Source organism: Rhynchophorus ferrugineus, unplaced genomic scaffold, assembly GCF_030347505.1.
Source record: "Rhynchophorus ferrugineus isolate W39M unplaced genomic scaffold, kcgeb_rfMv2 rfM8, whole genome shotgun sequence".
NCBI lineage: Eukaryota > Metazoa > Arthropoda > Insecta > Coleoptera > Curculionidae > Rhynchophorus > Rhynchophorus ferrugineus.
In genome coordinates, this window is record NW_027472587.1 from 37,732,395 (window position 1) to 37,759,648 (window position 27,254).

General features: G+C 31.3%; 1 protein-coding gene, 1 long non-coding RNA gene and 1 other non-coding gene across 4 annotated transcripts in view; all 3 read right to left on the minus strand.

Annotated features, from left to right (window-relative positions):
• Positions 1-27,254, minus strand: part of LOC143201193 (uncharacterized) — a 119,481-nt gene that overhangs the window by 26,885 nt on the left and 65,342 nt on the right. The window lies entirely within an intron of this gene.
• On the minus strand, positions 2,893-2,999 carry LOC143201826 (U6 spliceosomal RNA). Its single transcript, XR_013007032.1, has one exon. It is a non-coding gene; the product is annotated as a U6 spliceosomal RNA (small nuclear RNA).
• On the minus strand, positions 17,496-20,138 carry slbo (slow border cells). Of its 2 annotated transcripts, none has more exons than XM_076412094.1 (2): positions 18,503-20,138; positions 17,496-18,390 (listed from the first exon to the last, which is right to left on the minus strand). In XM_076412094.1, exons 1-2 carry the CDS (start codon positions 19,486-19,488, stop codon positions 18,336-18,338), a joined length of 1,041 nt encoding a protein of 346 aa, XP_076268209.1. In that variant the 5' UTR covers positions 19,489-20,138; the 3' UTR covers positions 17,496-18,335. The 2 variants fall into 2 exon arrangements, with proteins under 2 accessions (XP_076268209.1, XP_076268210.1); XM_076412095.1 differs by having other exon boundaries at positions 17,496-18,433.

Consider the following 27,254-nt stretch of genomic DNA (forward strand, 5'->3'; position numbering starts at 1 on the left):
ATTCCGTTTAAATATCTATTATTAACTGACATCTAAGGCGCCCAAGTCTTTTAATAATATCTTCGTTAACTATAAATTTATAACGTATTTATTTTTTCATCCCAGTTACACGCTTATTTTCGTGCCAACTGAAAACTCCACAAGTTTAAAAATAGAAGATTGTACAGTTAACAAAGTGTGATATTAACAAGAACATTAAAATCCACTATTGGAATGAATATGTGCAAAGCTCCGCAGTGCAAACAAACACATGCGACTCTTACCTTGGAATCGACGACAGTATGCCCGGTAGATGTTTAAATTTTATTGAAGAACTGACCTTGCATCCTCTGCATAGTTGTAATTAATATATGCCTACTATCTATTATGTCGGCGATTTTTTCGCTTGACGAACAATGAAGAATAACCGTTTGACAAAAGAAAACATCTTTTTTATTTGCATATTTTACATAAAATGGATGCTAGAAAAATAAACGAGACTCATTTACTGACACCCAACATACATGCGATCAGTCACGAAAGGAATCGTCATCGAATATTCAATATCTTCTCAAGTTTTTTTTTAAATAACATTGTTACTAGTCCTTGCCGACTAACCTACAGTTTGTTTCCACGATACCTTAAAACTTAGAAGAGTTCATTGATTCTTGATTATTCTTAACAATAATAATGTTAACACACTCAAAATTTACTGACGGAAACCAACAAATAATAAAAATAATTGTGGCCAAATGACATACCGCGACAAAAATAACATGAGAGCTCCTTACAAACTTACTTGAGTAATACTGTTTAGACAAAAACAACCACTACAACCCTTTAGGCCACCACGAATTCACCTACATTAAAGTTAAAGGTTGGCAACGCTGGTGGATTGGTACCAAGCGGTTCCTAGCTATAAAAGACCGTCACATCTCACTCCTTTTTCTTTTCTCTACCCCCTTGTAATATACTGTCCATTCTCCCGTCGACCACATGTGTCACTCAATATCGAAATAAACAAGTATTTATTCAACCAGTGTTTTGTTCTCGTGCGAATTCCTTCCACAAAATAGTAGTGAGTGTTCGGACAAAGAATCGCATCGACAGCCACACATTCCGACCGACCAAACGAACATTCCTACAGTCCTATGAATCATCGTATGGAGTGCAGTATCAATGCTAAGTATCTTTTGGACCACACTAAACTAGGACGTAGACTCAAGCGAACCAAATCGTATATTGTATAATGCGTTTTATTTTATTTTATTAGAGACTAAATAAGGACCAATGGGTCTTCCTAGATATATATCCAGTTTTGCTGAAAACATTATTACTTTTTATTATTCCATTTTACTGTAGAGAAAAATTGTGAGGTAGTCAGTAACGATAGCAAAGTCAGCAAAATGTATGGAGCACCCCAAAAAACCTACGATTTAGAGTTCCTGCATCCTACAATAAACATGGTGGTGAAATTTTGTTACTATTATTTCTCTCATTCGTATTACTGACCGGACTACTGGGAATTCACATCTCGACATCTTCAATAATAAAATTCTTGCTATGACTAGCATATTGCTGCCAGACACTGTCATATTTATAGATGATAACGTGCCCATGCAACACCCAAAAAGGCTCAAACATCTTCCTTAGCCAGTACAATCGCAAAACCTCAACATAATTAAACAATTATTTTAGAGCAGAGAGCGAGGAGTAGGTTTCCATCTCCAACATTATTGAAGCAATTGACGAATGTTTTGGTACAATAATTAGCCTTACACTGCCATACTTCTATATTATTTATTTATTTATTTGTAAATTTTAGACCCATCAGCCTCCGGGACTATTTAGGGCCTATTTACAGATATACAATATACAATACATTTACAGTATCAATCATCAGTTAAAGTACACAATGTTTTTACAGGTAGTACAACTGTGTAAGATGACAAGCAAAATATGAAAAAGCATACAGATGCATGAATATATGAATGCTACAATATAATGGTCATATAACCTATGACAGTGATAATGATACAAAATACAAAAAATTTAAACGAACACGTATGATATTATATAGATGCACACTATTACATTTTTAGTAATAATCCTACTACGGTTAAAAAATTAATCAGCTTGTCCAGGTTCTCCAGCCTAAGACACTGGTCCATCGTCTTTCCCAGATTAACAAACCATCTTTGTGAGTTATATCTTCGGTATTAGATTAGTATGTGTATATGCACAGTGGTGGACTTCTTCCTTTAATGGGAAACTCATGGGTCAGTTTGCAGTGACCAATTCTGAGACGATGCCTCGATGATACTCCATTTGAGTTGGTCTAGGTGTCTAAAGATTCTAGTAGAGTGGTGCTTCATATCTCTACTCCTGAAGAGAAAATTTTCAGTAAGTGATCGCTCCCTCTTCATGGCTAAGTAATCAGCTCTTTCATTTTCAATGATCCCAGCGTAAGAAGGGAGCCACCATAGAGTTGATAGTTTTGCCGCTCCTTTCCAATTTAGGGGTTAGTTCACGGATAAGCACTCCTAGCGGGTGTAGAGGTCGATATGGTTGGAGGCACTTTAAGGAACTCATTGAATCGGAGGCGATAACTAATCGTTTGTCTTGCACATCTTGTACTGAGGTCAGGGCCCTATACATGGCAAAGATTTCAGTCGTCAATACACTAGATGAAACGGGGAGCCTGAAATGTCCTTCCGATATCACCAATATAAATGCTGCCCCCACATAGTCATTGCTCTTGGAACCGTCCGAGAATATGAAAAGGTGTTTAGGATTTTTGTTTAATTGGATGCTGATCCTGCCAGAGTCAGAACTATCCCTTGGTAGACTCCTCATGGAGAGGGCAACATTCACCTGCGACCATGGAGGCAATCTATCCTCGGAGGTGAATATAAAAATATGGAATGCTTCATGATTTTGCAGTCAAACTTGCGCAGGGGCCATGCTAATCCTCTGATTTATCGTTTCAATTTTAGTATACGTACCGCCGAAGCGAGTGCATACTTCCTTTTTGTACATATACTTTAATTTTTTTTATTATAGGAGTAGGCTTGCTCTTTCTTAGCATTAAACTTCCTGATGGCTAAAATTTTGAAAACTAGCCATTGTTTAAAAACGTTTAGACCAAAAAGCCTACCAGCTAGGATATTCTTATTCCCTAGCTACATTTATTATTACGTGATTAATTCTTCGATCCATTAATATATGGTCTTTTGAAATGACTCATGACTCCATATTCTAAAATAACGATGACGACAAAAACCGCTTACATTTCGTAAAATAAAAATTATTCGTTAAAAAATTCACGTTAAAAAATCATTTTGTCCATCTTGTTCCTTGATTTTTGAAAATACCGCTAGCACATTTGACAAATGAAGAACTGTTGATAGAATATACTTATAAAATCCTACTCTGTATTTTTATTTAACAAAATTATGTAACCATTAATAATTTCAATGACTTTCAAAACCTATATACTCTAACGAATCAAGCAGGTAATTAGACTGTAAGACCAGCCAAAAATAAAAATGTGTTTGTAAAATAAAAATGAATCTTTTTTAGTTGATGGTATCAAGAATATTTTGAATCTCATACATTGAAAACTGGCCAAACAGCAGTAAAAATATCATCAATCCTAAATATAAATATTAAGATAGATCAGTTTTTGCATGCTCAATATTAACAGATCGCTTAAATGACTAATTCACGTTAAGAAAATATTATTTTATGGATGTATTATTCATTAACAGTAAATACAGAATATTTATTAGTTACAATGTAGGTAGAGTTATGAAATATATAGGTAGGAAGATTATAGCATCTCGAGCTCAGATAGACATATATCAAGTAGGCTTTTTTATGTAATGTTTAAATCGTGTTTCATCTAAACATGCAGCATATTCTTTGATTACTCTATAGTCTCCTAAATATTTTATAGTACTATAATAAATGTTGTTGATTGTATAATGTTTTAATAAATGACTGTTGAAATCACTTTCAAAATGTCTAGTCTATTTTGAAGTTTGAATGATGCTGATTGTATTATATATTGATAAAATTATTGGTTATCAGTACTCAACCGTGTTTATTTGTCCATTATACATTTATTAATCAATGAAACAATTCATTCAACAGGTATCTTATTGTCAGATAGCTACAAAACGTATCCAACAATTATTTAATCCTGTTTTTTTCTGTTAAATACACTTCACTGCACTACTAGATCAAATGGATTGATCCTTTGTAGTATGTGTCCTGCTCCAGAGTTATTCAAGCATTGCAATACTTTGGTACTAACATAATAGTCAGCCTGGTTATCCCTTGGTTTCAGTTCTTCTTACGTAGGACTTTTCATAAGTTAATTCAAACACTTTTAATCTCACCTTTTAATATATATGTTAGTAGGCATTATTATCTATGAAAAGTAAGTTAATATATAACAAAATTTTACATCTAATACTAATGCCTGCTAATATTATTCGCTATGTACTTAAGATTATTTTATCAGATTATTAGCTATATGATTACATAGAATTAAAATTTAAACAATGTTATAAATGCGGTGATACCTGCAAGTTTAATTTCGAATATCAAATACATATAACTTCGAAATAAGTTTTAATAAAAGTGTAATGCAAAAACTGATCTATCTTAATATCTATATATACATTTAATGGTATTTTTACGTTACGTTTTGGCCAGTTTTCAAATCAATGTGCATCAAGAGAAAAAAGCTGAAACCATCAAACAAATAAAATATTATTCCAGTTCATATTTTTAAATTTAATGGACACCAACAACATCTGGATACCGATTTTTCAACTGATATTTTCCTGGAATATTAGGTATAATTTGTTTTATATGTTAACTAAATATAACATTTAGTTTAATTATGTTGAAAATAACATAAGAACTAATTAATTAAGTGCGGCAGTGAATTTACAAAAGAATAGGATCAAAACACATATAAGAATGACTTGGACATACTTGTGTCCTCCTCACAGAACTTTTTAATAGCAACTAAAGAATGTGACCGATCACCAGCAATCAATAATGATGATAAATAAGATATGTGTTTTCTATTTGGAACAAACTCAACGCTAAGAAATTTTACAATTAAACCAATTTATTGAATTCACATAATTGAAAATTATATAGATAAGGAAATGGAAACACAATATAACATAGAGAAGTATAAAATTCCATAAAGGACTGAAGAGATTGAAGAATATTTAATACTTTAGATTTATTTATAAAACAGCAAAAAGAGTTATTTACTTATTTATAATAATAGCTATTTCATGAATTTTGGATTTTTTTTTTGATTTTGACATATAATGGTTTAATAAAAGCTCCAGTCACAGCATCAATAAACCTACAAACCCACCTGGAGCAAATACAATTATGGTTGAAGACATGGAGCATTAAAGCCAATGAAACAAAATCCACGCATATAACGTTTAAGCGTAGAAGGACATGTCCACCAGTGAATATCAATCATCGTCTCCCCCAAGCAGAGCAAGTTAAATAACTTGGTATGCACTTAGATCGACGCCTAATCTGGAAGAAGCACCTACTCTCTAAAAGGAAACAACTTGGACTTAAATTATATCAAATGTATTGGCTCGTTAGGCGCAGATCCAAGTTATCATTAGATAACAAGGTGTTGCTGTATGAGTCTATACTCAAGCCTATTTGGTCATATGGACTCCAACTATGGGGTACCGCTAGCGAATCTAACAGATCCATCATTCAACGGTTCGAAAATAAGGTGTTACGTGCCATTGTTGATGCTCCGTACTATATTTCAAATAAAGTGATACAACGCGATATTCCTCTAGAACTTATAATGAGTGTAATTCAACGTGTTTGTGTGAACTACTTCGAAAGAGTATCAGTGCATCCCAATGTACTCGCTAATCAGCTAAATGCGACGTGATACTGAAGTGCGTAGACTAAAACGTTTAACACCACCTAATCTGATTTCTGGACACATGTAGACTTTAGAATAAGCTTTAGAATAAGACTAATTAATTAAGACAATATTTTATACAGAAGATTGCTTAATGATGTGATTTTCTATATGCCATGTATATATAATATAGAAGTTCTATTTAAATAGAAGTATATAACTACTTATTAAGAAAGAAAATCAAGACACATTATGACAAAAACTAACTGTTAAAAATATACACAAAGATATAACAAAATTGTCAAACATGTAAAACTTGGAACTAATGAGAATAAGTAAAATGAGTAGGAATGAGGGATCGAATGAAATTTAAAGCTAAACTTATAAAATATAAAATAAGAAAGAGATTTATGATTTGCGAATAAAGTTACGTCATACGTTAAGTGAAAAATAATGAAATGCCTTTGAATTGACCATTTATTTTTAAGTTAGCCAGGTCAGATACTAACAAAGCAGCGACATTTTTTTTTCGGTCGAAAACATTTGAAAACGAAAATAAACAGGTGACTTATAATATCCCAGACCTACACAAAATTATCAATATTATATACCTGGCAATAAACCCGAAGCTTAAAAAACACATTTTGCCAAATCTTGGAACCTTGTTACATATTCACTTATTTATCTTATCTAAAAAGTAAAGTATCAGATACGGAGATATTACTACTAAAAATACAACAGGGGAACTACATTGTAAATTAATGGATTATATTTATATACATATAGTTTATTCAAAGTTTATTTGTATATACGTCATCAAGATGTTTAACATATTGCCTGCCGCAATTTGTAAATTCGTTTCAGAATCAGACAATATTTTACGTCTCATTTTATTCTAGTTCAAAAGAGACACAATGCTGTCTGACTAACTAATCGTAAACGAATCAGCATGTCAAAGTCGCTCCGGAAGTCAGACGTATGCAAAATTCTTGAAACCAATAGTAATAAGAGCTTATAAATCTAACCTATAAACTATATGTGGCTGTATAATTAACTGTAGTTTTTATATGTACTATAATGTTAAATTATATTTAATAACATTTTTGTTCAATTATTTTATATAGATTAGAATTTTGTTGTATGTCAAAACCAAACTGAACTTAAACTCAGAGTTGATGCGGCAAAATAACTTTGAACTTATGAAATACACTAACTCGTCTCACTAGTTCACCACTTAGGTCGTTTTTAAAACAGATAGCCGGATAGTAACCATAGCCCTATACATATCATCTCCCTGCTAAAGCAACGGCCACAAGGATGTTCCTGGTCGTTGCTCCGTCTGATCATCTTATAATTCTTATAAAAATTATGTTTGGGCATCGATCATACCTTCATCCACCAGTGTGCCTAAAAAAATTTTCAAGGTATCACTGTTTCTACCCAAATTTCCTTGGTAACCCTCTATGGAATGGTTTCCAAGCTTTAATGGCTCCAGATGCCAATAGTTTACGGCTAAGAAACTAAGCTACTACAATCAGCTTTTGATGGCCATTCACCTTGAACTTCTACTCGGAAGCTTCTCTTCAAATTCCGGTAAATCATGTTAATTCACAGTAACTTCAGTCCGCCTTTGGTGGCCTTACATTCTAACCTATGAGGCATGTGCCAGGAAGTAGGGGTGTTTTTCAGAGCTTGAATATTTCTTGGTTTGGATTTCTGTTCTCTGGATTTCCTTTTACTGTCTCTTATTGTTGGGACCTTCAACAGCTTCAACTGCGATACTTTCACGGGAACAAAGAAACGGTTCGAGCTACACCGAGAAATGCTGAGAGTAACTGCAAAGCGATTGACAATGCAACGTCAACCTATCTTCTTTTCTTGATAATTAATTTGATTCCAATTAATTGAATGAATTTCAGAGAGAACTGCGAAAAAGGGCTGTTCCTGTCGTAAGCTCCCCGGAGTCCTACTGACTTCACCAGTTTAAACATGACAAAGGGTTTTAAATAAAAAAACTATTATTTTACTTAAAAAACTATCTTATATTTTTTAGAATTTTATTCCTGATGCTTTCGTGGTTGGTACATACTGGAGTAGTATTCTAATAGTACTTTGTTTCCGATAAGAAACTTTAATATTTTGATGACGTATCGATAGAATATTTGTTATCTTCACGTCTTGCTTCCTTTTGATCAACATCACATACGGACCGAACAATTATATAAATAAAGATATATATTTACATATATCCGTTTATATAACAAGTGCAAACTCAAATATATATAATCAATCATAAAATATATTATCGTGATCTTAATCGTAATTATTTTATTATCTTTAGTCATAAATGTGAATTCCAAATTCCAGATATCAAGATATAGATATAAAGTATTGGATCTTACGGTTCATCAGCTAAGAGGTTTAAGCCTCTGCCAACAACACATAAGACTATTAATGATTATTATTATTAAAACAAAGTTATACCTAACAATATCTCAAAATATAAAATATAACTGAGATATCTAATAATTGGTCAAGATTTCATCGTTATTGGTTCTGATCAAATATCGATACCATATACAGCAGAATTTATTATGATTGACTTTTATACTGTATTACTTTTACTATATTATATATTATTATATATACTGTATTATCATTTTAACATATTCCTCGCCGGCTTCATTGGCGCAGTGGTCAAGGCGACAAGACGGTCCTCCTATTGTCGCGATAGTCGCGGGTTCGATTCCTGCTGCGGCATGGATGTACTTTATGTTTATGATTGTAATTGTAAATGTCTTTAGGCAAAAGAGGAAGACAATATCCGACAATGAATAACCACGCGAGTCACTCCAGTAACCAGGCTGAATAAGACCGGATGTCTTCTTCTGGGATGGTATCTAAGTTGATCACAAGGACCGTGGTTAGAAGTACACGTCATACTGTAGGTCCAGTCCAGATAAATGATCGTTGGTAAAAATGAGACTTTAAAATATTAAGAAAATATATATATTCCTTAATATAGATTCCTTAAATAAATATAAATGTTAATAGATTTTAGTTAAAAAAAATAAGCCAAAGCACCACTTTGATTGACAAAAAAGTAGTTTCTTTTGATATTTTTCAACTTTTAAAAAACGAATGTATTCGTATAAATTTGAAACACTAATCATATATATTTTCTAGCTTTATATCAGCCACATGAGTATTAATAAATAATGATTTTTATATTATTTCGTATTAACTATGTATGCATTTAAATATGCGCTTGGGTCGCTTTAGCCACAGCTAATCGTTGGATATCCAACTTTTATTTTAATGCAAATATATTTAAAAATGCTGAAGTAGCAATATAATTATCATCAACTTTTATATTCATCATAATAACATTAGTTCATGCAAATCATTTAAGTAAATTAGTGAACTAATGAAATTATAATATTAAAAATGTTAACACTTGACGCTGAAATAAATATTAAAACTATAAAACTATTTTATAACGCTTTATATAAATGTTGTGCCTGTTGTCTAACGTAATAATTATTAAGCAATATTCATAAAACGTAAAAAATATATTTAAATGTTTTTCGTACAATAAGCGTTGTTTTTTCTTATAAATTAAATCTAATTAGAGAAAGTTATGATATATTGAAGGATTTGTTTAAACTTTTTATCACATATGTTGGAAGTAAATATTATGAAAATGTACAGTTTTGTGTTGCAATAATAGGTACATGTAGAGAGGAATTTCTGTTTTATATGTAGAATAAATAGTATTTATGGCAAATAAAATTAACACGTTAAAAAATATAATGGTAATTTTGATTTATAACGTAATGTTTTAATGTTCACTGACAATGAAATAGAGAATACCTGTCTAGATACTAAGATAACAATAATTAGGACTTAATTTATAACTTTTTTATATACTAATACTTTCATATACGTAACGGGTAAAGGGATTCACCCCTATCTTTATAAGAATGTTGACGCATTCAAATACAAAAGTTTGGAGATATGAGGCATAGATATAATTATTAATTAGTTTATTATTTTAATACTCAATGTTCCTTTTTTTAATATTAACTCACTTTTCATGTAGTGACATATAGAAGATCCCTTCATTAAGTGAATAAGTGATCTGCTGTACAAATTGATAACCTAAATCTTATTCTAGATACTATTCTAACTTAACTTATTCTAAAGAATATTGTAACTTATTCTAGAGGTGATTAAGTCTCACTCTATGTGTCTATAATCAGCTCGTATGGCAGTTTACGTTTGAGAACACTACATTGCCATCGCGCACGTTTAACTGCTTGGCGAGTCCATTGGGATGCACTAACTCCTTCGCACTAGCACTTGAAATCACACTCCTTAAGGGTTCTAAGGAGATATCCCGCTGAATCAGTTTGTTAGAGATGTAATATCGACGATGACTCGCAACACTTTATTCTGTAACCTCTGGAGGATAGCTATGTTATATTTGCTAGTTGTACCCCACAGCTCAATACCATAAGTATAAATGGGCCTAAATTTTGACTTACACAGCAAAACTTTCTTCTTTCAATACCGACGTGTTGCAACACTTGGATGACACCAGAACAGGACACAGACCCAAAATAGTCAAGCCATTTAATATTATTTAGTACAATATAGAGAGCTGCATTTAATATATAAACATTGTTAGACTAGACCGATGAGTCTAGATGTATATCGAGATTTAAGCTATTATATAGACAAATTGTATTTTATTAGCAATGACTAGTAACAATGCAATTTTTTCAAATAACGTTAATTAATTAAAGAATTTCTTTGACCTAAACAAAATAGTAAACGTTCTTTTAACGCTTTATTTTAATAAATTTGAAATCGCCGCGTTTTTTATTGAAAATATTTTTTTACGCCTTACAACTGCACTTTATATTAGTACGGACAGCATCACTAAAATAACTAAAACAATAAAAAACAATATAAGCTTAAAAGAAACTGTGTTTATGCGAAACAGGTGACGAATCAAGATCAATCTTGGCGTTTCAGATATCAAATATACGAAATGTATAAAACAGTAAGTAGTTTTATCAATCGAAACATGATTTAATACAATTATTTCAGAAAAAATGTTTAGTCTGGAAAGTATCCACAAAGATCCAAAAGATATACAGCTATTTGAGAGATGTAGAACAGCCGTTCATACATTGTTGGTGTAAAGGATTTAAGTGGTATAAAGATAACCCACGAAGTGGTTTAATGGAACTTCCAGAGATTGCTTTTAAAAGAATACAATTCTTAAAAACATATAACAAAATCAAGAAAGAATTATATCAATTTGTATATTTAAAAGAGCCATGAATATTCCAGAATGGTACATTGGGTTGCTCATAGCAAAATTATAATAAATATGGTATAAAGACAACAAAGGTTCATGAAAAAACGTAAACATTAGAATAACTATCGATTAGATTTTTTTAGTCATAACATGTATTCATTGCAGATATATAGTTCTTCATGCTGGAAACAGGAAAGGTTTTATTCCTGGTGCAGAATAATTGTTTCTATAAGTCCAAGGGTGACTACCATGGAGAAATGAACCCTAACTTGTCTTTGCAGTAGTTTAAAAATCAGCTTTTAAGGAACTTGGAGGAACCATCAGTCATTTACAATGCACCAGATCTACCATATCTATATATATATATATATATATATATATATATATATATATATATATATATATATATATACATATATATATATACATATATATATATAGTACCAACCCAACAAGTTCATCAACAAAGGCTGCAATTAAGGAATGGCTTAAAGCACATAAAATAAGATTCGATGGAATCATGTTAAAGAATGAACTATTTCAAATTATTGCTCGGTGATGAAATGAAAATATGATGAATGATGGTGATGAAAATATGAATCAAATATTTAATTGCATTTTAGTAATTTACAATTTTGGAATTAAGCCTGAGAAAAGAAACTAGTAGATCAGATTACTGAATACTATGGCCACAAAGTATTATGTCTCCCTTCCTATCACTGCATTTGAGGCACGTCCAAAGATTCAACCATAACTGTCTGAATTTATGGAAAGAGGCATTGTCGAAAATAACACCTTCGGTTTGTATGAGCTCGATCAGACACACTGAAGAAGAAATTGACAAATGGTAGAATCTTGAGCAGGTTTTTAATAGATTGAAAATAAACGGCTTGGTTGTTAACTTGATTAGTATTTCTGACACTGATTGTTATTGAATAAAACTTTATGAATGTTGGTTTATATTTCAATGCTGACGATTACCAAGACAAAGGTGATGAAAGAGGAAACCACTAAAGGTCAGAATACAATTAATATACTTTAATTGTAGGGAATTGTATTTTAGAGTGTGAAAGCTTTATGAGCATGTGTGTTATTGTTCAGAATATACATGAACATATACAGGTTCAAACAGGTTCATGAACACTAATAGGACAAACTAAAGAGATATGTAGTAATATCATAATGACTTTACAAGGATACATTACATCGAAAGAAACAAGAACTAAGCGTAAAACATAAATATGCTCTCTAATGAAAGTAAAATACATTATTCAGATATACTCAGATTACTCAGTTAATTAACTGGATTAGGCCTTCGGGGGATACCACTACACACAAAAACACGTGTAGAACCCTACCGATACTAGTGTGGAAAAAAGCTCAATGTATATATAATTAAACAACACTAACCTATAAATTATTGTGCTTGTAAATTGTAGTTTTAAGTTCTTCGATATAAATGCATTTCATGTACTATAATGTTAAAATCACTACATAGTATAAAACAAAGTCGCCTTTTCTGTCCCTATATCCCTATGTGCGCTTAAATCTTTAAAACTACGCAACGGATTTTGATGCGGTTTTTTTCAATAGATAGAGTGATTCAAGAGGAAGGTTTATATGTATAATACATGCATAATATACTAAGGCAACATTGCTAATTTTAGAGGTTTCTAACGTGATGTCGTAAATTAACCTATATTTTTAGTTAGATCAAATTAATGTACTACAGTATTGTACACCATAAAAAGGTCTACAAAAAAGTCCGCGATGGTATATGTTTATCTTTTAGGGACAACCCACATTAACCATTTTTATTGTTTACTTTTTACGTGAGAAAATGGCTTATTTACGAAGCTATTTTAAGCAATACGGCATTAATCCTTATCGAATTAAGTACCTTAAATACAGTGTGCAATTAATATAGATCAATATGGTTCCTTACGGCATGTAAATTAAACAAATATTTTCGGAGATATTAAAAATTTAAAATTTGCGTTTAAAAATGTGTAATGTAATAAAAATTGTATGAATTTAGATATTCCAAAGATAGCAGGAAATCTTCATAGTAAGTATAGGGGAAGAGGAATTGTTTTACTCCAAATTTAATGCGTGCAGGCCAAGGGCAGTAATGAATGAACCAAAAATACTGGATCGATTTTAATCATGTTTTCATTGAGTGACATAGGCATATATATTTTATGCCCGTGCAAAGTCGGAGCGGGCCGCTATGTTTTTATATACAACGTTCATATTTTTTCTGTAGTGTATTTAATTTAGTATCAGCATTGCACCCGTGCGAAGCCGGGGCGGGTCGCTAGTAAACTATATTTAATAGAATATTTGTTCAGTTGTTTTATTTATATTAAAATTTTATTATATGTCAGAGCCTAAATGTACTAAAACTCCACAGTAGCTGCGGCAATATTGCGACGTTTCCCATGTCACTGCTATTTTGAATTGACTTTATTTCATTTATCACTTAATTAGCATATATTTATATCATTCCATTCAGAGGGAATAATAATAAAGACTACTGAATGAAAAACTAGCGAGTTAACCACGAAAAGGATACTATAATAAACTAACTTCAAACATAATTCTAAATATTATATTAATTGTTTGATTAGCTTTAGACGTATTTAACATTTAAATAAATATTTTTTTATTTTCAATTCCTACTTCTAAATGAGCTATAAACAATAGCCATTGAAATAAGCATTTATCACAAATTATAATAATGAATATATTGTTATGTGTACTGTTAATTTTCTGAATTTAATAAAACACATATGTAGCAATTCTTAACAGTACAAGCGATTAATAACATCCTACCAATTCAGTCAATATACATTCAGCAAAATATGAAGTAGGGTTTAGAGACATATATGATTTTTCTTAATGATTACCAATTTAACGACATTATACAAGTTCAAATGTCAGAATTTCCATGTTTTTTATTAAAATACCTTTGTGCTATTTACGTCATTGTTAAATAATAAAAAAAACCTAATCTACAATTAATGTCATATAATAAAAGCTGTTCTTTTATAACGCTTCTGGTTGTTAGAATAAATTTCTATTTAAATTACAGCACATGTCTCAGTTATATGCAATATTTACTACTTCAACTGATTTTTTATGCTAAATACCTCCAAAATTATTAGTTATTTAAGAAAATATTTGTTGTATTTATAAAATAAAGAAACTTTCCTCTTGGACCATACGAATATATAACCGTTGTGAACTTAAAAACTGCTTTACATCGTTCTATAATAATATTGCTTGATTGACAAAGTTAATAATGCTTAATATACTGGTTATAATGCTTAAAAAATATGTATGAAAGCTGAGAAGAAACTTTCAGAAAGTGGAGTCGTTATAAATATTTACAAATGACATGTAAATGCTTATATGAGCTATATTTTGGTACCTAGTGTAGCGACCTTGAGGCATGTCAAATTTTACATCGTGGAATAATGGTCAACAAAGTACCCAGAAATATAATTCCTGATGTTGAACACGAACGGGGTGCCAGCAGTGACAACTAGAACACGATAACGAATAGCTGGCAACCCCGAGACGTTTATCTGGGATGAAGGGTATTTCCAATAATTAAGTACCCGACCATCGTTTGGTCTAGACGTGCCACCATCGACTGCCCAAGACTCGTCTCCAGGTAACACCGCTACCATCCATTTTATCTATTTTGTATTTTATACATTTTTATATAGTCAATAAATAATGGTCACATAATGTAAACACCACTGTTTCATTTCGTTTTACCTCCATTCACCGAGCCATATAACATACCCTAAAAATGCTTTAAAGATATATGAAAGCTGAGAAGAAACTTTCAGAAAGTGGAATAGTTATAAATGTTTACAAATGACATGTAAAAGTGTCTATATGATCTATATTTTGGTACCTAGTATATCATAGGTCATTATATAACTGTTACCGTATTCTGCTAATAATTTAGTTTTTTTATATTTAATTTCTAATAATATTAGAATATTAGAATGTCATATATAATATTACACATAAAATATTAAAAATATAGCACTGTCAATTAAAATTTAAGCAAGAAATAAAAAAATATATAATAACCAATATGTATTTATTTGAGCTTTATAAATATGCATCAATTATTTCATTACAAACCTATATTTTAATTTTACAATATACGTATTGAATTAAATTTTTTAAGAGCTATAAATTTATTTCATATATTTTAAAGATTTTATTATTTAATAAATAAAACAGTATACAGTAATAAAAATAAAGATAGAATTTATTTGTAACATATAGAGTAATAATTAATTAATATATTTTCATTGAAAAATCAATTAAAATGGATAATCGTTGTATCTCTATTTCTTTCTTTTCCTTGTTGAGATTTTTTAGTTTTCTGAGACTAAACTAAGCTTAGTTTAAATATCTATATATTTATTTAATTAAAGTTATTTACTATAATATATAATATTAGGTTCGAATTAAAGTTATTTTATAATTTTCTTTTCATTTATTCAAATATCCTGATTCTTATTTTTCAATATTTGTTTAAAAGGAAGTTTAAATAGAACTATTTTCTCTTGTTTGTAGCTTGTTGTACAACTATTTGTTTTGTGTACCCTTTTTCTTTTTTTTTAATCTATTTTAAGATTAAATTTTAAATGTTATATTTAATTAAAACCCAAGATTTTTTTTCATTTTCTGAAATGTTTATATATTGATCCTAATAATATTTTAAACTACATTATTTCTAAATTAATACTTATATTATTAATGATATTGTTTTGAATAAAGTTTTTTTTAATTTTTTAGAGTAAGATTTTTTATTAAGTATATTTAAGCTATAATTTTTTTAGGTTTCCTAGTTCAGTAATTATTTTTAAAGGATTCTAATAGGGCGATTTTGAATCTTATATTTATAGACAATTCAGTTAAATATATTAATTTAAAATATTATGTTTAAAAGTTAAAGTTATAGAAGAAAATATTTAGTTTAATGTATTTTTGTGTAGTTTATTATTATTAAATACATAAAAAAATAGTTTTAAACCTTTTTTTTTAATATTTGAAGGCAGAATTTTTATGTTAAAATAAACAATAATAACTTTCCTTTTTTTGAAGATTCCTAGTTAAGTAATTATTTGTAAAGGATTTTAATAGGGCGATTTTAAATATAAATATAGACTATTCAATTAAATATATTCATTTTAGATTTTTTTTAGATTTTATTGGTTTTAATACTTAACGTTTTAAACTATTATTTTTAAAGTTATATGAGGTGATGTTTAAATTTCAGCAGTTGGAATATGTATTAAGGATTTTTACATTAGAATTTTTATATTTCATTCAAATAGAATGAAATACTATATTTAATTAGAACAAAATATTTTTAAACATTCTGTCGATTTTCTGAAAATTTTCCATACTTATTGCAAGAAAAATTTAAAGTATATTATTTCTAAAGTTATAGGAGGTAATATTTAGTTTAATATAGTTCTTGTCTAGTTTAAAATATGAAATGCTTACTAAAATAGCCGTTAGAACAAAATAAATTGAGATTTTCTGGTTTTAAATATAAAGTACTTATTTTTAAAGGATTTTAAATGGTCTGTTTTTAGACATTTGCAATATATTAAAAAAAATTATTTTTGTTGAATATTTATTATCTTAATATAACAATAATTATTACATAAAATATTTTCGATTTTTTAATTATAAATATTTCTTAAATAGACGTTTTAAATTTAATTTAAAAACCTAATAAAAGTAAAAATCATTATTTTTTCCAGTTAAAATTGCAAATATATCAAAAGTTCTTTAAAATTTGAAATACGAATATTTATTTAATATTTTTACAGGATTTAACATAAATAAAATGGGTAAATGTGTGATTTCGTGAAACTTCAAATTGGGTAATTAAAACAAAAAAAGTAACACAATGTATCGAAAGTAAAATTACACGTGTAGCTCGCAACTTTCAGCTAATAAAAAGAGACAGAGACAGAGAAAAAAACTAACGTGCGACACTCCTGCTGGTTATAGTCGAAAATTCGTAGATTGGTATGCAAAGTCTGCGACTAAATCCAGCTTTCACCGAAATTTTTCATACGGTCCGCATCCGAGCTTCTACAGTACGCCATTGTTCAGCCAGCCCGCGGAATAGTACTTTACTTTCACATTTTTATGACTCACGACGGTACGGTACTTTATATTATCAGGAGATTTAAACAAACAGCCAGGTTATACTTTAGGCATTTATTAAATAAAACAAAATTTTTAAGTAGAAAATATACATCGAGAGAAAAGAAAACAAAAAACTATATAAAAAAAACTCTATCTCTTTGGAAATATATTAATTTTTACAGTACTCTTTACAGATATCTACACTAGCTTAATTTACATTGAATAAAATTAAAATGATACAACAACGACTTATCGCGGAAGGAAAATATATCTCTTAGCGCGGAAAAAAAATAGTACAATTACCAATTAATTTACTACAAGTTAAGAACAAAAAGGTACGGTGAATTGCATTTACAGACATCTACATATATATAAAAATATATTATATTCGTATTTTTGAAATACAATTTATTTAAATCACATTATTTTGAACGGAATCTAATGTAATTTTAATACCCGTTAGTATTTAAGCTGGAAATTTGACTTCGTTCGTTTCGACAAATCTCACGTCCTCATACTTCTTAAATATTATATGTACAGGCTAATTCGATGTCGGAATTCTGGACGTGGGGTGAGTTTTGTACGTGAATGTCGGTCAGTCTCCCAGTAAAATAAATAAACTCAAAAATAAAACATCATCATCATCATCGGTTCGGAGATCCACAGCATTAAACTAGTTTATTGTCCGTTAAACACTAATATTGTCGTAGAGCTCGTGCGCCCTCAGGAGATTGGAGCAGTGATCGTGTTCTACGACCAACGCCGACTAGATCGCTTCAGGATTCAGACCGTCACTGCTGCCAATGGGTCGAGCGACTAAGGCCCGAGATTAAAGCTTGAGACGATGTTCCTCGTCGTCATCTATTTACCTAAACTCTTAAGCTACTAACAGTCGTGCTATGGTCCGTAGTCGTGTACGACATCCATCATCCGCTGCCGATGCTCGTCGGACCTACACAGCCAAAAGAGAAGAACAATATGAGCTAACAGATCGACTGAAAGAGCAAAGGAGAAAAAAGGATATTGGTGACTAGTTGCGTTCGTTATGTTACGGAGGGACTTACATGTGTTGCTGGTGCTGCTGCTGTTGTTGGAAGGTGTCCAGGTGTTTGTTGATCTCTCGGTGGACGTGCTCGGGTAGTACTCCCACGTTCGTAAACAAACTCCTCAACACGTTCAACTCCTCGGTCAACAGTTCTATCCGTTTCTGGAGACGCTCGTTCTCCTTCATCAGGATCTTCACTTTCTCCTCGGTCTCCCTGGTGCGCACTTTGGCCTTTTCTCGGCTCTTTCTGACGGCTATATTGTTCCTCTCCCTCCTCCGTCTGTACTCGTCACTATTTTTATCACACGGTTTCACTGATTTCCTCGACACGTGCTGGTTTAAGAGCGACGTCTTAGATTTCATCGCGTTCATGTTAAGCTGGTGGTGGATCACCGGACTGGGGGTGAGCGTGGTGAACGTAGCCCCGGGATTGGGAGGATATGCTCCGGGCATGTAATTGTTGGGTAATAAGTTGCAGGATTGTCTGCGGTAGTCCTCCTGGGGATCGATGGGTTCCTCCTTGATGCTGGGAACATCGCTGCCGGCCGAGCTGTTCGAGTCGCTGTTGGAGTTCTGGTTGCCCGCGTACGTAGCGCCGCTGTGGACGGGCTGGGGCATATACGCCAACGTCGTCCTGGGATACGTGTTGTTCTGCACGCCCATCAACTGTCGGGGATGGAGGTTCTGTAGGTGCTTCCCCTGTTGGCTCTGGAGGATGTCGTTGAAGAGCCCGTCTCCGAACTGGGAGTCGTCGATCAGGTTCTGGAGATCGAGCGAGATCTCGGGGGTGTTGAGGTCGCTCATGTCGCCGTGCTGCTGGTACTGCGACAGTTGGTGTTGTTTCAGTAGGGCGGCCGTCTGCTTCGAGTTGCCGTTGTTATTGTTCAACGTGGTCAGGTTGTTGTTGTTGTTGTTGTTCATGATCACCGATTTTTTCGTGTCGGCGCTGATCACACCGTTGTTTTGGCCGTGCTGTTGATTGTCGTACATTTGCGGCGAATCCATGTTTAGAGTCCGGCCAGGGCCCGACTTTCACTCGGCTCCACTTTCACTTTACCGAAAATTCTGTCCGCGCGTCCGTTACACCGGGTCTCGCACTCTCCGAGAGAAGGAAAAATCGTCGTGGAAATCGCGCGTCCTACCGTCCCAAAAAATAAAACGAAAATTAAGAAACACCGCTGCTGCTGTTGGCTGGTCGAGATCGTTAGATCGCGCGACTGACTGTGCAGGATGCACTATCGGCCTAGTCCTGGGTACCACACGTGCGTGCGCTTGCCCAAGTCGACTGTATACTGAGCGATGTTTGTTTTGTTGGTGCGGCGTTCCTGCTGAGCTGCGGGCGAATCGGTGCGCGTGAGGCGTGCGCGTGAACCGACCGACGTGCGTTTTGAAAGTGAAACGGACGGAACGGGGCTGCAGGCTTATAACAAAATTTTGACGTAACGCGGTGGTACGCGGCGATCGACGCCGTCGCGATGCATATTGTTCTCGGTCGGCCTGACGCAGATTTCAGAAATGTACCGATACGGACACAATAACTTGTTTTTTATTATTATTTATTTCGTGTTTTCGTGCGCGATCATACAGACTCGGTCGGAGATTGAGGCTGCGGGTACGGCGCTCCACTCGATTCATCTCAGAATCGAAAATAAACTGCTATCCACGTTCGATAACGATTTGTATTAAATGCTTCATATTTTTTGGTAATTTACAACACATCAACTATGCATACGAAACCATAAAGATCATTAGCGTTATTTAAATACTTTTTTTATTAAAATATAAGATAGCAAATGTAAGAAGAAGGTTACAATGTCCAGAAACCAAGATCACATAAATATATAGATATAATCTTTTGTATAGTTAAAAACAAGTTGTATTCAGTTTTATGTTATAAATAATTGATATCGTTTCCTCCTATTTTATATTCTGATGAAACTATTACACTTGCTCTTGAAGTCCAAAAAACATAGATCTTGTAAATATATAGATAGTTTTCATAATATAACATAATAAGATATACTATATTTTTTCTATAAATACAAATCACCTGTAGTTATAGTTTTATATAATTATTTCATAGCTCGGTATTATATATAGTTCATATCGTTTCTTGATCTTTTATATTCTGATGAAATTATTACACTTGCTCTAGAAGTCCTAAAAACTTAAATATTTTAAATATATAGATAAATTTCGTAGTATACCATAATAAGATATACTATATAATAGTGCTAAATGAATATTTTGGGGTTTATTATTCTACTCTAGCAATTTTTAAAAATCGATTTTTTTCTTATTTTCCAAGCTTAACATTAATATACCCCTAAAAGGACTATCAAGATTTAAAATAAATATTTTCGGAGATATAACGCTTTTATACTCATATCTCAAGTTCTACTAAAGTATTTTTTATTTAGAAATTTTGTATGAGTCTTCTCTACGTATTCTTCTATAGTACAAAATAAAATCGGATTGCTGTAATTTGACAACAAAAAAATTGTTTGTCGTTTTTTACTTTGTACGATAGCAGCACTTCTCTATATTAAGAATGTTCTTTATTTCGTTCGGTATACAAGATGGTTATAACCGTATCAACGAACATACTTTGAAACACCCTCCACACTTAATCAACCTGTAACTTTTTGGATTTTAAAGTTTTTCACCTTTTTTATTTTAGAGAATATTAAAACATTAATCTAGAAAAATATGGATACTAAAAATATTATTTGTTTTTTTTAATTTACTTTAAAGATTACCTTATTAGTTTACAATACTTTAACTATGCATACGAAAATATAAATATGTTTTTTTTTTTGGTAAAATATAAGGTAGAAAAAGCAGAAGGACGTTACAATATTATACTTTCTTTTATTATATATTTATTATATACAAATTATTTTTCTTGGGTTCATATTACTAGGAATCTAACAATCGTGCCAAAGAAGATTCCCATTTTTTTTTGAGATCAGCCTTCATCAGCCTATAATTTTTCGATTTTTGTTTTTTTTTTCACTTTTTCTTTTAAGTATTCTTTAAACATCAATATTTTTCATTTCAGTTGAAAAAATATATAACATTATCACCTACTGTTTTCTCGTTAGCTGACAACACATTAACTATGCATACAAACTTAAAAATGTCACTAGTGTTATATAAATACCTTTTTTTTTTAATATAAGAAATCAAACTCAGAATGGCGTTCTAACATTACAAATATATCCATCGTATTCATAATATTTTATAATGAGATGCACTATATCATTTGTATAGATATTTATCTACAACACCTCATAAAAATAAATAGTTCAACATTTTATATAGTTATATTTCAATAATTATATTTTTATTTATAAACAATTACCATTGTGCTATTGATATAGAAACCTGGACATTGTGTAAATCCCTTTTGTTGAAGAAATAGCATGGAGACGACTTTTAAATATCTACACTACATTCAATCATTAAAAAATAAAATAATTTGCAATAACTCTCAAAGTACTTTACACAAAGACTTTGATTTACACTCCTTAAGGGTTCTGAAAAATATCAAGCTGTATCACTTCATCAGAGGCATAGTACGGAGTATCGCAATGGTACGCAACACTTTATTTTGGAGCCGTTGAATGATAACTGCATAGCAGAGTAAATTATATGAAAAGATTTTGTTTCATTTGCTTTAATGTCCCATGTTTTCTGGTAAAATTATTCAAAAAAATTGTAAAATTAGACTGACTGAGTTTGAGACTGAGAAGACTTTTATAAAAGAATAACTCAACGAATATCATCGAACAATTACCGTACTCACCTGAAATAACTTCAAGCAACTGCTTACACTTTCCAAAAGTCTAATTACCATTATTTCGGAAGAGACAAAAAAAACAATTCATTTTGATAACAATACATATTATGAATTAATTATTTAAGTTCTCTGATTTAATGTTAATAAACGCACTGTTTACTATAATTTTATTTTTACTTTATTAGGTTAAATTACTTACGAATTAGTATAGTATTATATTGATTTTAGTCACGTCAAATTCTAGACATTCAGTAGATAACTCTATTACCTAATGTGGGATCCGGTCATGACCGTCATCAGGTCGATCATATATTACTTTTTACCTTGGAGAATTGTGACAAGTGGACATACATCCATTGGACTGATTATTTCTCATAAAACCTTTTACACCGTTATTTCAATAAAATCAAAAATTGGCCAGCTTCTTTATTATGACAATAAAAGGCCTTCTAAAAATTTAGAAACATTAAGTTTATAGGAAACGTACTCAAAAATATTACATTTAAATATTTTTACAAGAATGATGTTTTTTAAATATAATATATCCCTAATTAAAATAAAATTAGGCTAATTTCGATGCACTATATCACAACATCTATAAAAATATAAATAGTAGGATGTCCGGTAAGTATAAGGAAACGAAGTAGAATTAAAAACATGTAATTAGTAATAAAAATATCTTTGTCTAACAGTATAGTTTCACTTTAATTATTTATCACTTAATTTTAGGCAACAATTCCCCAATTTGTGCTCTTAACTCTTGTTCTAATAAAAACCGTTTTCAATAGCAGAATTTTTTCAGTACTGAGAAAAAAAGCAGGAAGAACTAAATCTGGAGAATAAGTTGAATGTTAGAACAATTCGTATTTTCAATGAGGAAGTACATTCTATTGATTCGAACAGAGAGGATTTTTCGCATTCAGTTCTAAATTTTATAACAATAATGTGAGTGTATTTTTTGTCACTCTAGAGATACCATAAGTATATTTAAAAAATTTTAGACTGATTCCTGATAACAACAGTATATCATTTATAAACCCATATGGATTACCTTCCAAAATCTTTCCAGTCTAACGCCACTATTACAATGTGTGAGTTAAATGCTTGCATATATACTGATAATTTTTTAAATTTCAAAAGTTTGACCTGGGCTTTCGTCCAATAAGTGTTTCAATTCACTATATTCGAACGTTTTTACACCGCCAGAGCGTTTCTTATCATTGGCATCAAAAGCAACACTGAAATCATTGAAACCAAAATTGAGAATAATGATATAAAGGAGCAGCATCACCATAAGTTTCTAAAGTATTTGCTGGACTTCAACAGTAGACTCCTTCGAATCAAACAACAAAAACAAAATATGTAGCAAACTACAATAATACAAAAGTTTGTATACACTGAGTAACTCAATAATAATAAATGGAAAACTGATTTTTTCATGTAGCAAAATGTCAAAAGCATCGATTCTAATAAGTTAGGTAGTTTATATAACAGTTTTTTACAATAATAATTCGCAAATTCACCAATATATATCACTGATCAAACTACATGCTAGCACTTACAACTTCTGGATATTACGTATTCATATCCACATGATCGAAGAGTTTACAAGTCAACGTGGTATTATTGAACAAGTTTTATTATTTCCAAAACAATGACCTAAAAAATCATCTAATACTATTGATTCAAAACAATAGGAAACAATCAAAAGACCTATTTTGACGGGAAAAAAGATTCGTTCAATTTTTAAAAAATCATAAAATAGCTAGAATACCGTTAAAATGAATATATATTTTTTAATTATTTAATTAATATATTGTTACTAGTCATTTCCGTCTAACCTACAATTTGTCTTTATGATAAATTAAATCTAGGTATATAACTAGGAGGACCCATCGGCCCTATCTCAGTCTCTGGTGAAATAATATTTATACATGTCACTGCTGAATTTTTTATTTTATGCACCTCACTACACAACACTATATAAGATCAGATGGTTTGATTCTTTTGATCCTTCCAGCGAAGTTTTGCATCGAGATTTATTCCGAGATATTTAGCATTGTTGCTATATGAAATGATAGTATTATTTAATGTTATGGGTGATTGTACGGTCTGTTTATAGCTGAACTGCAGATGTACAGATTTACTTTCATTACTTCTTATTTTCCAAGTTTGTGTCCAATTATTTATATTGTCACTTGCCTGTGGTAATTTTCGTGAGGCTTCTTCACTATTGTCTCCGACAGCTATAATCGCAGTATCATCAGCAAATGTAGCCATCGTAATATTTTCCGTTTGTGGTATATCACAAGTGTAGAGTAGATAAAACATTGGTCCCAGTACACTTCCTTGTGGTACACCTGCTTTAGATTCTTTTATTGTAGAGTAACCTTATTCTTGTTTGAATCTAAACATTCTGGTTGTAATGTATGATTTTAATAGTTCGGTGTGTTTTTGGTAACATTTTCTGTAGTTTATGAATAAGGCCTTCATGCCAAACTTTATCGAAAGCTTGTGCTATATCTAAAAATATAGCTGAGCATAATTTTTACTTTCGTAGACTTTTTCAATAACATCTGTTATTCTGTAGACCTGGTCAATTGTTGAGTGCTTGTTAATAAAACCAAACTGGTGTGTTGGTATTAGGTTTTTTCTCTCCATGATCGGTTTTATTCTTTTTCAAGGAGTTTTTCAAAAACCTTAGATATTACTTGTAGCAGTGATATAGGCTTTTATTTCGTTTGCTGACTTCCCAGGTTTTGGGATCATTATAATTTCCGCCATCTTCCAAATGTGTGGGACATGTTTTAATCTAAAAAAATGAATATATAACAAAACATTTCTAAACAAAAAAAAATTTACCTAGACCGGAAACTCGACGAACAATTCCTTATATCTAAATTATTCGGCCATGATATTTAGTACCGTGCAGTTTTTTTAAAGATTTCATTTATACATTATCATACGTAATATTTTCTCCAATCATTGAAATGTTCAAATGAATACGCTCTTCAAAATTAATGAACATCTAGAAACTTTCTGTTTCTATAGGCTTCTGATACTGAATACTAATTTTTATCATTTCACAATGTACCGAGGAACAAAACAAAGACGGCGAAGAAAACTTTGACCGTTGATTAATTAAAAAGAAATAGAAACCTAATTGATTCGGATTAACCCGAACGTATTATGGTAATGTTTGTTTTTACACATTATATAATTATAACATCTGCGGTGGATTAATTTATGTCGAAAATATGCCGTCATTCGCACGTATCAATTGTGTAGTGACTTCGTCTTGCGCTGCATAATTATTGACATTAAATTTACAATGCTCTGCCGAATATGACACTGTCTTTTAAACAATATGGTAAATAAATCTATGTATGTTTTAATCAAGAAATCGTAATCTTATATAACAAAGTTACTTACTCAGACTATTTCAGCGTGTCTCATCGCACGTAATATTTCTATTTGATAAAATTACCGCAGACGGTGTATAATAAAAATTAATTATATTTTTTTTATTATTTAACTATTAACAGATGAATTGTAAAGTACCCGGCCTGACATATAGTTGGCGCTACTAGAATTAAATCCATATGTCTTTTAGTTAGCCCTAACCCTCAAATGATATGTGTATAAATCATTCAATAAGAGAGAGCTGTCACTTCATTAGTTTGTGAAATAGAGCATTTTGAGTGAAGCAACATTTATTATTGTGAAAAAAAAACTTGGCTTGATGCTGAGTTTCTGGACACTGCCCCAGGAAAATCAACCATCAAGGATTGGTATGCTAAGTTTAGACGTGGTGAAATGAGCACCGAAGACGGTGAAGGCAGTGGTCGCTCAAAAGAGGTTGTTACAGACGAAAGCATTAAAAAATCCACAAAATGATTTTGAATGACCGTAAATTGAAATTGAATGAAATAGCAGACACTCTAAAGATATCAACTGAACGTGTACATCATATCATTCCCGAATCTTTGGGTCCGCACATAATGAACCCGCTCCAAAGCGTGGGAAAACACGACAGTCGGCTTTAAAAATTTGTATTTTGTTTGTGTTATTCTTTGCAGAACATCCCTATAATTGAACTCCGTATGTCCATATAGGTTTCAGTATTAATTTATATGATAGGAATGTATTATGTACTGATAATTGTGATTTTCTTCCAAATAGCCAATACTCTTTCCTATATTTTATTTCCAGTTCTTTTCTTTTCTTCTTTATATGTTCCTTCCAGCGAAGTTTTACATCAAGATTCATTCCGAGATATATTACATGGAATGATAGTATTATTTAATGTTATTGGTGCTTGTACGGTCTGATTTATTTTCGTTAATTTTTATTTTCCAAGCTTGTATCCAATTATTTATATTGTCACTTGCCTGTTGTAATTTTCGTGTAGCTTCTTCACTATTGTCTCCGACAGCTATAATCGCAGTATCATCAGCAAATGTAATCATCGTAATATTCTGCATTTGTGGTATATTACAAGTGAAGAGTAAATAAAGCATTGGTCCCAGTACACTTTCTTGTGGTACACCTGCTTTACCATCTTTTATTGTAGAGTAAGCTTCTTCTTGTTTAACTCTAAACATTCTGGCTGTAATGTATAAATTTAGTAGTACGGGGTTTTGTTTTGGTAACATTTTCTGTAGTTTATAAACAAGACCCTCATGCCAAACCTTATCGAAGGCTTGTGCGACGTCTAAAAACATGGCTGAGCACATTTTTTTAATTTCGTAGGCTTTTTCAATAACATCTGTTATTCTGTGGACCTGGTCAATTGTTGAATGGTTGTTAATAAACCCAAAGTGGTGTGATGGTATTAGGTTTTTTCTCTCTATAATAGACTAATCTTCTGAACAAACATTCACCAATTGATCAGGTATATAGAATAACAGGCATTATTGAAAAGGCCTACGAAGAGAAAATGTTTGCTCAGCTATCTTCTTGGACGTAG